We start from the raw sequence: 12,467 nt of genomic DNA, 5'->3' as shown, positions 1-12,467 counted from the left end.
ACAGACATATTATCTGCAAAAACTGCAAAGTCCGTCCCTGTCACCGGGGCAGAACTTACAAGCGTCTCAGCCTGGGTCGCTACCTCTCCTGACTCCGGCTGGCGAAGCAGCACCGGGTCGGAGCATTGCACACAATGGGGGTCATCAGAGCCTGCTGGTAGATTAGCCCCACATGCAGCACACGCAGTATACACAGCCCTAGCCTTGGCAGCCTTGCGTTTTGAGGATGACATGTTGCTGCTTCCACAGAGCGATCTGGGATATGCAGCCAGAAGCGCACCTCACAGTGCAAGAAATACAATATCTATATAACTGTATCCAGTACACTGATACACAGTGAGGCACTAGAGGGACCAGCACAGAAAAATCGCTTACCGCCCGCTTAAAAAGCGGGTGTGTGGTCGCCAGATAGCCCCTAGTCCAGGTCTCCCAGAGCCTTGCGTCCTTCCTCCAGCCAGGCATGCATGTAATGGCTGCCGGCGTCTCGAGAGAGGAAGGGGGGCGGGCCCTGGGCGTTCCTGGCCAAGAGCGGGAAGCCTGCTTCCCTCTGTGCCAAGTGAGAGGGCTGGAGCATGTAAATCAGGCTCCAGCCCTCGTCGCTGCTTGCGAACAGCGTCTCTCCCCTACCCTGAATGACAGGGTGGGGGCGGGAACGAAACGGAGCTGCCGGCGTCCTAGGCCCAAAAAGCCGGGGACTAAAGTTATAACCGCCGCCGCCGTAAAAGCGCGGACGGCGGATCCCCGGCGCACCACAAGTCACAGCAGCGCCGCCCGGTCCAGAGGGGGTCGGCGCTGCGTTCCCAAACACAAACAATCCCCCAGTAATCTGTAGGGACACCAACTCCACGTTGCGGTCCCCGGCGCACTATAACACCCAGCCAGCCCGGAGTGTGTCTGTGCCTGCCGGGGACACAGAGTACCTGTAAGATGCAGGGCCCTGTCCCTGATCGTACTCCTGCTCCGAATCCATCAGGTTCTAATGGGTCTGTGGATGGAGCCCGGCATCAGAGCTGAGAGGCCGGCAGGATCCCACTTCCACAGAGCCCTACAAGGGGATGTGGAAGGAAAACAGCATGTCAGGCTCCAGCCCTGTACCAGCAATAGGTACCTCAACCTTACAACACCATCCAGGGGTGAGAAGGGAGCATGCTGGGAACACTATATGTGTCCTCTTTTCTTCCATCCGACATAGTCAGCAGCTACTGCTGACTAAAATCTGTGGAGCTATGCATGGAATGTCTGACCTCCTTCGCACACAAAGCTAAAACTGGAGAACCCGTGATACCACGGGGGGGTATAGCCAGAGGAGGAGGGGCCTTGCACTTTTAATGTAGTGCTTTGTGTGGCCTCCAGAGGGCAGTAGCTATACCCCAATCGTCTGGGTCTCCCAATAGAGCGCTGAAGAAACAGAGTTTTCCAAGGAAAAGGCAATCTTGGCTACGACTTGATGGTGTAGCCCAGGCACAGCTTTATTAGAGAAGTAATGGCGACTGGGCAACTGGTACTGGGGAAGTGCGATGGCCAGGAGGTTTCAGAAACAGTCTGTATCCACCAGGCGGAAAGGCAACATTTCTGTGGCCAAGTTTCGAAATGGTGAAGTTCAAGCACTTTCCCTTCTCAAGTGTGGGAGGAAATGGTCTTTTACGTGACCAAACCTGTGTGACTGAGGGCTGCTGTGCCGATAGAGGACGGAGGAAGGTGTGCACGACCGTCCAGTGGACTGTGCGGGAGGTGTAATGCTGGATTGGGAACCATGTGGTGTGCTCGGCGTCTCACATGGATCTAAAGCAGAGGTCCCCAACTCCAGTCCTCAAGGCACACCAACAGTGCAGGTTTTTGGGATTTCCTTAGTATTGCACAGGTGTTAATGTAATTACCTGCCCAGGTGCTGGTTCCAACAGCAGTGCAATGCTAAGGAAATCCTGAAAACATGCACTGTTGGTGGGCTTTGAGGACTGGAGTTGGGGAACCCTGATCTAAAGCACCAGGCACAGTCACTTCCGTAACACCTGACGGGCCCTCACTCACCCCGACTGTAGCGGGTACACAGAGGAGTTTCTGCGGTCAGAGACCTGTGTGACAATACTTTCCCCAGTGACACAGGAGGAGGAGGAGCAGACAATATTGATTTGGTGGCCGGTGGATGGGTAGGCCCATTACTACTCATTTTTGCGCAGTGAGATTCCCTCAGTAATGCATGTTGGTTCACCATGTGTAGTAGTCAAATTATTACAACATTTACTCAGTCGTCATTTACAACCCTGGTAGATAACAGACTGGGTCATCTCTCAAAACAAGTCCCAGGCTAGGCAACTCGTCATGTGAACTGCAGACCCATGAACACTGCTGGCCACAGCCAGAGTTGTGGCTGAGGATGCATAGCTTCTCATGGCTGCATCACTACGTGTTTGTGCAGGAGTCACCACTGGAACATCCTCGCTTCCTCCTCCTCATCTGTGGAGCTACACAGCGGCGTGCCTCTGGGTTGAGAATAAGTGGGATCTCCAACTTCATCATCAGGCTCTATGTTGTCCCCCTTTTCCTAACCTGACATCACTGCACAGTACACGTGGACCTCAGGTATCTGAGTTTCATCATCATCACCTCCATCCTCTGGGCTTAACGTCCGTTAACGAGGGTCGGGATCCTGCTGGGACCCTACTTCATCGGGACCAGGATCCAACTCAAAGATTTTGGGCACTGGTGCAGATACTTTCCTTCTCTTGGGTCTGTGGATCTTTGGAGGGGACATGTGATGCCCATGGGATAGAATATATGGACAGCTCTGCAGACTCGCCTGTGTGTGTTTCCCCGCAGTCAGTTTTCCGGTTGGACATTTGTGACGCAGGGGGAAACAAGTGTAATTGTGGTGGCACTTCTGAGGAATGAAGTGTGTGATGTGGAGAGGCCACTTGATGCAGCGCTTGCCATCCACTCCAGCACCTGATGTTTATCAGCCTCATTTCGAAGTTGAAGCAATGTGCGGCTGACAAATAAATCTAGAGGAGTAGGCTGTCCTGTAACGGAAGTTGTGCTCATTTCTCTTGGGACAGGCTGAGCCGGTGTTTGCTCTCTACACCTTTCACTAACAGAACTTCCCACACGTACACCTCCAACACCCCGCCTGTTCCCCCTTCCACGATAACCTCGTCCTGATTTATCATTCATGATTAATGTACTCCTCCCCTTTTAAAGGGATGTTTCCCAACCCTACGCCCCCACCTGTCACACACCTGACACAAAAGATATTTAGTTAGTAAAAGTTAGAAGAACCCCTTTTTACCTTGTTCAATAGCAGTTGCTCAGCAGTCACCACTACCTCTACATTTATTTCAGTACCTAATTTACACCAGACTCAGAATATTGGCAATGAAGGGAATTTTGTTACTTACCGTAAATTCCTTTTCTTCTAGCTCTTATTGGGAGACCCAGACGATTGGGTGTATAGCTACTGCCTCCGGAGGCCACACAAAGCATTACACTAAAAAGTGTAAGGCCCCTCCCCTTCTGGCTATACACCCCCCGTGGGATCACGGGCTGCTCAGTTTTAGTGCTAAAGCAAGAAGGAGGAAAGCCAATAACTGGTTTAAACAAATTCACTCCGAGTAACATCGGAGAACTGAAAACCGTTCAACATGAACAACATGTGTACCCGCAAACAAACCAAAAATCCCGAAGGACAACAGGGCGGGTGCTGGGTCTCCCAATAAGAGCTAGAAGAAAAGGAATTTACGGTAAGTAACAAAATTCCCTTCTTCTTCGGCGCTCTATTGGGAGACCCAGACGATTGGGACGTCCAAAAGCAGTCCCTGGGTGGGTAACAAAATACCTCAAGTTAGAGCTGCAAGACAGCCCTCCTCTACGAGGAGGCCACTGCCGCCTGCAGGACTCTTCTACCTAGGCTGGCGTCCGCCGAAGCATAGGTATGCACCTGATAATGTTTGGTGAAAGTGTGCAAACTCGACCAGGTAGCTGCCTGGCACACTTGTTGAGCCGAAGCCTGGTGTCCTAATGCCCAGGACGCACCCACGGCTCTGGTTGAATGGGCCTTCAGCCCTGAAGGAACCGGAAGCCCCGCAGAACGGTAGGCTTCCAGAATTGGTTCTTTGATCCATCGAGCCAGGGTGGCTTTAGAAGCCTGCGACCCCTTGCGCTGGCCAGCGACAAGGACAAAGAGTGCATCAGAGCGGCGCAGGGGCGCCGTGCGGGAAATGTAGATTCTGAGTGCTCTCACCAGATCTAACAAATGTAAATCCTTTTCATACCGGTGAACCGGATGAGGACAAAAGGAAGGTAAGGAGATATCCTGATTAATATGAAACGAGGATACTACCTTAGGGAGAAACTCCTGAATGGGGCGCAGCACTACCTTGTCCTGGTGGACCACCAGGAAGGGAGCCTTGGATGACAGCGCTGCTAGCTCAGACACTCTCCGAAGAGACGTGATCGCTACCAGAAAGGCCACTTTCTGTGATAGTCGAGAGAGTGAAACATCCGTCAGAGACTCGAAAGGCGGCTTCTGGAGAGCAACTAGTACCCTGTTCAGATCCCATGGATCTAACGGCCGCTCGTACGGGGGGACGATTTGACAAACCCCCTGCAGGAACGTGCGTACCTGCGGACGTCGTGCTAGACGCTTCTGAAAAAACACCAATAGCGCCGAGACCTGCCCTTTAAGGGAGCCGAGCGACAAGCCCTTTTCCAACCCAGATTGCAGGAAGGAAAGAAAAGTAGGCAATGCCAATGGCCAGGGGGACACTCCTTGTACAGAGCACCAGTAAAAGAAAATCTTCCACTTCCGTGGTAGATCTTAGCAGACGTGGGCTTCATAGCCTGTCTCATGGTGGCAACGACCCCGTGGGATAATCCTGAGGACACTAGGATCTAGGACGCAATGGCCACACAGTAGGTTCAGGGCCGTAGAATTCAGATGGAAAAACGGCCCTTGGGACAGTAAGTCTGGCCGGTCTGGTAGTGCCCACGGTTGACCGACCGTGAGATGCCTGTCGCCAGAGCTCTTTGATCGTCATGAAAACCGGGACCTTGCTGTTGTGCCGATTCGTGAAACCCGTCCGGGTGCAGAGACCATTCTCCTGCGTCCACGCCCTGGTGACTGAGGAAGTCTGCTTCCCAGTTTTCTACGCCCGGGATGTGAACTGCGGATATGGTGTATGCTCTGTCTTCCACCCCTAGCAGAATCCGGCGGACTTCCTGGGAGGCTCGCCGACTGCGTAGTCCGCCTTGGTGGTTGATGTATGCCACCGCTGTGGATTGTCCGACTGAATTCGGATCTGTTTGCCTTCCAGCCACTGCAGGAAGTCTTGCAGGGCAATATACACTGCCCAGAGCTCCAGACAATTGATCTGAAGAGTGGACTCCTCTGAAGAGAGTCCTTGATCGGCTGAGAAAGGGGGACGTTCCTGTGTAGGGACATCGACTTCCCCTCCCATTAGCGAAGAATGTTCTATTGAAGTGGACGCAGATGAAACTGCGTGAAAGGGACTGCCTCTGGATGAGGTGTCTCCTTGAAGGAGAGACTGCACCCCCGTCTGTAGTGACCGCTGTTTGTCCAGTGGAAGCTTCACCATCGCTGAGAGAGTGTGAAACCCCAAGCTAAGATATGCCAGCGATTGGGTTTAACTTTGAAAAGTCGAGGACCCACCCGAAACTCTGGGAAGTCTCCAGCGCCATGTTCAGGCTGTGTTGGCATGCCTCTTAAAAGAGTGCCTTGACAAGTAGATGGTCTAAGTAAGGGATCACAGGGTGACCCTGAGAGTGCGGGAGTGGTCCCACTGCTGCCATGAACTTGGTGAAAACCCGTGGGGCTGTCGCCAGACCGAAGGGTAGGGCTACGAACCGAAGATGCTCGTCTTCAATAACGAATCGTAGCAAACGCCGGTGCTCTGGAGCAATCGGCACGTGGAGATAAGCATCCTGATGTCTATTGATGCTAGGAAATCTCCTTGAGACATTGAGGCAATGACGGAGCGGAGGGATTCCATCCGGAACCGCCTGGTTTTCACATGCTTGTTGAGCAGTTTAAGGTCCAGAACGGAACGGAAGGAGTCGTCCTATTTTGTCACCCCGACCAGATCGGAGTAAAAAGTGTCTCTTGTTCCTGAGGAGGAACCGGGATTACGACTCCTACTGCCTGCAGAAGAGCCTCGGCTCGGCCGGTGAGGAAGTTTTTGCGACAAACTGTCTCTCACCCACCGGCCATTGACCTGTGGCAGTTAAATGTCGCTAAAGCGGGGGGAGTCTGCCACCGACCGCGGACGCGGAGAGAGAAGGCTGAAAGTCATGAGGAAACCGCCTTGTAGCGGTTCCTCCGGCTGCCTTCTCCGGGCGTGATTCTTTTGAGTCCTGTTGGACGAGGGCAATTGGGACGTGCCCGAGCCTGGGAAGGACCGAAACCTCGACTGTCCCTTCTCCTGATGGGTCTTGTTTGATAGCTGGGGTAAGGAAGAATCCGTACCCTTGGACAGTTGAATGATTTAATCCAACCGCTCACGAAACAGTCTGTCACCAGATAAAGGCAATCTGGTTAAGCACTGTTGTGGAAGCAGCATCTGCTCCAATCCCTTAACACTAGGAGCGTAACAACACGGAGTTGGCGGACGCCACTGACGTACGGCTCGTAGAGTCCAGGACAGCATAAACAGCTTGAGTCGCAATGCCGACATTGCGAGGTGAAGGACGCTACTGCGGCCAAGATGTACATGTGACCGCGTCCCTCTGCGCAATACTAGCTGAAATAGCTTGGAGTGCCTCTATGGCTGCGAATGCCGGGGCAACCGACCCGCCGATAGCTTCATAGACAGATTGCAACCAGAGGGCTATCTGTCTGTCAATGGCATCTTTAAGTGAAGTCCCATCTTCCACTGCAACTATAGATCTAGCCGCAAGCCTGGAGATTGGGGGATCCACCCTTGGAGCGCTTGAGCACGTCAGGGGGGAAGAGACAACGCGTATCCTCAATACGGTTGGAGAAACGCTTATCGGGATAAGCGTGGTGTTCCTGGACTGCTTCTCTGGAGTCAGAGTGACCAGAAAAGTACTCAATATACGCTTGAGATACCGAAATAGGGATTTCTTCTGCTGTGAAGCTGACCCCTCCACTGGAGGAGTTGAGGGAGAAATACCCAACCTTCCATTGATGGACGCTATAAGATTATTCACTATAGCGTCACCATCCGGTGTATCTGGATTGAGAGCGGTCTCAGGATCAGAGTCCTGAACAGCTACGTCTGCATCATCATACAGAGAGTACTGTGATGAAGTCGAGGGCCGTTCTTAGGGAGCTCGCTTAGGCCGGCTGGGACTGTCGTCCGTGTCAGAGCCTGCACCCTGGGATGCATGGGACCCTCCTGGAGCCATGATTTGTTTCGAAATCAGGGTGGCCAGGGGCATTGAATCAACATTGCCCAAGGTCTGTCTGGACTGCAAAGTCTGTAAGATGTTAGTCATAGTCACAGACAATATATCAGCGGAAACTGCAACTCCGTCCCTGTCCCTGGACAGGGATCACAGGTGGTTCTTTTGGCCACCTGTAGCAGAGACCCCGTTGAGTAATTGCACACACTGGGGGTCCTGGAACAGTATCGCATGCAGTACAAGCAGCATAGAAAGCCTGTGCCTTGGCACCCATGCTTTTTTTTTTTTTTTGCTGTCGCTGTCTAGCCATCTAGGAGCATTAGCCAAGAATAGCGACCGTACAGTGCAATGTATGGCATACAAGCATGAAGTACAATAAACACTTCAGCACATGCAGTACAAGCAGCATAGAAAGCCTGTGCCTTGGCACCTTTGCTTTTCTGCTGCCGTTGTCTAGTTATTCAGGAGCATTAGCCAAGAATAGCGACATACAGTGAATGTATAGCATACAAGCATGAAAATAACCACTGCAGCACATGCAATCCAAGCAGCATTGAAAGCTTGTGCCTTAGCACCCTTGCTTTTCTGCTGCTGTTGTCTAGTCATCAAGGAGCATTAGCCAAGAATAGCGACATGCAGTGAATGTACAAGCATGAAAATAAACTCTGCAGTACATGCAATCCAAGCAGCATTGAAAGCTTGTGCCTTAGCACCATTGCTGTTTGCTGCCGCTGTCTAGCCATCTAGGCGGGTAGACAGCCAAGAATAGCCCTTACAGTGCAATGTAAAGCATACAAGCATAAAGGACACATGACACTGCAGCACATGCAAGACAAGCAGCATATAGAGTCTGTGCTTTAGCACCCCTGATCTTTTGCTGCTGTTTCTAGGTCTGCATCCTGAATAGCGACCGTACAAAAGTACAACAGGACACTTCGGCATTAGTGGGTCAGCACTTTAGTTGCCGCTTACCGCCCGCACAAAAGCGGGTGTGTGGCGCCGGAATCCTGTGCTGGTAGCTCAGCGCTTGTCTCCGTTTTCCCGCTCTGCGTGCCGGAATGGCTGCCGGCGTCCAGAGGAGAGGGGCGGGCCGAGGGCGTGCCCGAGACAAGAGCGGGAACCCGGCGCCCACTGTGTCTAGTGAAGGGGGCTGGAGAATGCAAATAAGGCTCCAGCCCTCGGCGCTGCTATAGAACAGCGTCTCTCCCTTTCCCTGAGTGACAGGGTGGGGGCGGGAACGAAGCGGCGCTAGGCCGCAAAAGCCGGGGACTAAAGTTAGAAGCGCCGCCGCCGTAAAAGCGCGGTCGGCGCGTCCCCGGCGCACTACAAGTCGCAGCTGCGCCGCCGCTCCAGGGGCGGTCGGCGCGGCGGTCCCCACACGTAAAGTCCCCCAGTAATCTGCAGGGACTATAAGCCCAGCGCACAGCGCTACAGTCCCCGGCGCACTAGCACACCCAGCAAGCCTGGAGTGTGCGTGGCCTGCCATACGGGGACACAGAGTACCTGAAAGTTGCAGGGCCTTGTCCCTGAACGGCACTCCCGCTCCACATCCAGCAGGTTCTATGGGTCTGTGGATGGAGCCCGGCCTCAGGGCTTGGTGGCCGGAAAGATCACACTTCCTCAGAGCCCCTCAGGGGGATGGGGAAGGAAAACAGCATGTGGGCTCCAGCCTCCGTACTAGCAATAGGTACCTCAACCTTACAAACCGCAAGTGGGGTGAGAAGGGAGCATGCTGGGGGCCCCATATGGGCCCTCTTTTCTTCCATCCGATATAGTCAACAGCTGCTGCTGACTAAACAGTGGAGCTATGCGTGGATGTGTGCCTCCTTCGCACAAAGCTTGAAAACTGAGCAGCCCGTGATCCCACGGGGGGTGTATAGCCAGAAGGGGAGGGGCCTTACACTTTTTAGTGTAATGCTTTGTGTGGCCTCCGGAGGCAGTAGCTATACACCCAATCGTCTGGGTCTCCCAATAGAGCGCCGAAGAAAAACACTTTGTAGAATGGGATATTAGTCCCGCCAATAATGCGTGCTTATACCCAGAGCGATGTTTATACATTTTTGTAAAGGCAATTAATAATGGCAGCATGCAGTGTAGACGCTGCACTAACAATAGCTAGTGATGTTTTGGCCTGTGTGATTTGGAGCAGGCAGAGATCTCTCACTGGCCTCTGTTTTTCAGGCACTACAAGTCCCTGCAATCCCTGTTTCTATGATTAATGTGCCTATTTGTGGCAGCCGCCTCTCCCTACAGAGCATGTCCCTATTCCAATGTATCTAAACTGTGCAGCATTAACCCCCTAATCTCAGTGTCTGGCAGCAGCTCCTTCCCTGACGAGCAACATTCAGAAAATCCCACGCAAAATGGCCGCAATTTATATCCACACTGACATGTGACTTAGCAAGCCAATCACAGAAGCCCTTCTGTCTCCACCTTGAGAATGTTTGCTGCGCTGTGATTGGCTGCAGGGAACATGGCGTTGTGTGTCCCGCTGCAGAGTCCCCGCCCTCCGCTGATTTTACACATCCCCGCAATCCTGTTCAAAACCAGAAAATGCTATTAAAAAGCATTTTTGGAAATGCGGTCGGCGTTCAGGGGCGGAAAACAAACATTACCGACTTTTGGGGGAGGGGCTCGAATTTGTCGACCCCGAACGAACAAGCTCAGGTCGTACCGGACCCGAGTGTTTGGCAAGGGTTTATGGAACAGGTTCTCTCATCTGTAATCCTGAGCCGTGGCGCTGCAATCCACTGCACGTAGCTAGGAAGCGGTCACCTGCGGGCTGGAGATGGTGATCCACTGCAGACGGTCCTTACTCATCAGATATTCAAAGGCCAACTCCAGCCGCGCCTCCGACCTGTTGGGGCTCCCGCTGCCATTACTCAGAGGAACCTACGTACAAATGGCAGCATGTGAGACTGAGAAGAGATCACAAGTCACTACAGATGATGTCACTGCTCAGACGCCACGTCACGACCTCCTCAGTCACACACTATAGAGGATATCACTGCTCAGACGTCACATGACACAACCTCCTCAGTCACACACTATAGATGAGGTCTCTGCTCAGACGTCACATCCATCATCTCCACTTATGTCCACTGTTCTGATACTACCACAGATCTGACCACAGAAGACACTCACCGATGACGTGACGCGCCAGCACCTCATCCGCGTCACCTTGAAGCTCCCCTCCTTTATGTGCTCGTTTGGAAGCTTCACCTGGAAGTTGAGCTCGTTGTTGCCGGCGCTCACGATCACTTGGCAGCCCTTCTCCGGGAAGTCGGTGATACACGGCTCAAACTTCAGATAGCCATAGTACTTCAGTGTCTGCGCCAGCTGGATGAACTGCGGGAGACACCGCGCCGGTCAGCATCACTGCCTGCACTGCACAGACACAAGCGCCCACTCATCACAGCTCACCTCCTTCTTGGAGACTTTCTCCTGCAGGGACTTCAGTTGCCGCAGCTGCTCCTTGCTGACCTGCACCCAGCCACGCTCAATGTCGCTGACAGTCTGTGATGGAGAACAACTGTGCGTGAGCCTCACACGGAAACATCTAGAAGGTGGAGCGTGCGTTTCATCACCCGCCATGATGTACATGGAAGACTGTATCTATAGCACTTCTATCACTAATCCAAAAGACCTATGAGCCGCGCCCCAGAGCCCTCCGCCTGCCAGAGCCCTCCACCAGTCAGCAGACCCCAAAGAAGGCTGAGCCCCAGAGCCCTCCGCCAGTCAGCAGACCCCAAAGAAGGCTGCGCCCCAGGACCCTCCGCCAGTCAGCAGACCCCAAAGAAGGCTGTGCCCCAGAGCCCTCCGCCAGTCAGCAGACCCCAAAGAAGGCTGTGCCCCAGAGCCCTCCGCCAGTCAGCAGACCCCAAAGAAGGCTGCGCCCCAGGACCCTCCGCCAGTCAGCAGACCCCAAAGAAGGCTGTGCACCAGAGCCCTCCGCCAGTCAGCAGACCCCAAAGAAGGCTGTGCCCCAGAGCCCTCCGCCAGTCAGCAGACCCCAAAGAAGGCTGCGCCCCAGGACCCTCCGCCAGTCAGCAGACCCCAAAGAAGGCTGCGCCCCAGGACCCTCCGCCAGTCAGCAGACCCCAAAGAAGGCTGTGCCCCAGAGCCCTCCGCCAGTCAGCAGACCCCAAAGAAGGCTGTGCCCCAGAGCCCTCCGCCAGTCAGCAGACCCCAAAGAAGGCTGCGCCCCAGGACCCTCCGCCAGTCAGCAGACCCCAAAGAAGGCTGTGCCCCAGAGCCCTCCGCCAGTCAGCAGACCCCAAAGAAGGCTGTGCCCCAGAGCCCTCCGCCAGTCAGCAGACCCCAAAGAAGGCTGCGCCCCAGGACCCTCCGCCAGTCAGCAGACCCCAAAGAAGGCTGTGCCCCAGAGCCCTCCGCCAGTCAGCAGACCCCAAAGAAGGCTGCGCCCCAAGACCCTCCGCCAGTCAGCAGACCCCAAAGAAGGCTGCGCCCCAGGACCCTCCGCCAGTCAGCAGACCCCAAAGAAGGCTGCGCCCCAGGACCCTCCGTCAGTCAGCAGACCCCAAAGAAGGCTGCGCCCCAGAGCCCTCCGCCAGTCAGCAGACCCCAAAGAAGGCTGCGCCCCAGAGCCCTCCGCCAGTCAGCAGACCCCAAAGAAGGCTGTGCCCCAAGACCCTCCACCAGTCAGCAGACCCCAGAGGAGCAGAGAGAGAGGAGAAGGCTGCACCCCAGAGGTATCCACCAGTCAGCAGACCCCAAAGAAGGCTGCGCCCCAGGACCTTCCGCCAGTCAGCAGACCCCAGAGAGCAGCAGAGAAGGAGGAGAAGGCTGCGTCCCAGGACCCTCCGCCAGTCAGCAGACCCCAAAGAAGGCTGCGTCCCAGGACCCTCCGCCAGTCAGCAGACCCCAAAGAAGGCTGCGCCCCAGGACCCTCCGCCAGTCAGCAGACCCCAAAGAAGGCTGCGCCCCAGAGCCTTCCACCAGTCAGCACACCGCAAAGAAGGCTGCGCCCCAGGACTCTCCGCCAGTCAGCAGACCCCAGAGAGCAGCAGAGGAGGAGGAGGAGAAGGCTGTGCCCCAGGACCCTCCACCAGTCAGCAGACCCCAAAGAAGGC

At 54.5% G+C, this 12,467-nt stretch overlaps 1 protein-coding gene across 1 annotated transcript in view; it reads right to left on the bottom strand.

Annotated features, from left to right (window-relative positions):
* SNX17 (sorting nexin 17) overlaps positions 1-12,467 on the bottom strand; it is a 60,509-nt gene that overhangs the window by 27,600 nt on the left and 20,442 nt on the right. Inside the window, exons 9-11 of the mRNA XM_075338887.1 lie at positions 10,798-10,890; positions 10,519-10,722; positions 10,150-10,266 (exon numbers count right to left, since the gene is read on the bottom strand). Of these exons, the coding sequence (XP_075195002.1) occupies positions 10,150-10,266; positions 10,519-10,722; positions 10,798-10,890 (414 nt within the window). The remainder of the gene's footprint in view (positions 1-10,149; positions 10,267-10,518; positions 10,723-10,797; positions 10,891-12,467) is intronic.

The sequence above is a fragment of the Anomaloglossus baeobatrachus genome, chromosome 3 (genome assembly GCF_048569485.1).
Source record: "Anomaloglossus baeobatrachus isolate aAnoBae1 chromosome 3, aAnoBae1.hap1, whole genome shotgun sequence".
Taxonomy (NCBI): domain Eukaryota; kingdom Metazoa; phylum Chordata; class Amphibia; order Anura; family Aromobatidae; genus Anomaloglossus; species Anomaloglossus baeobatrachus.
This window is presented reverse-complemented; position numbering and strand designations above follow the sequence as displayed.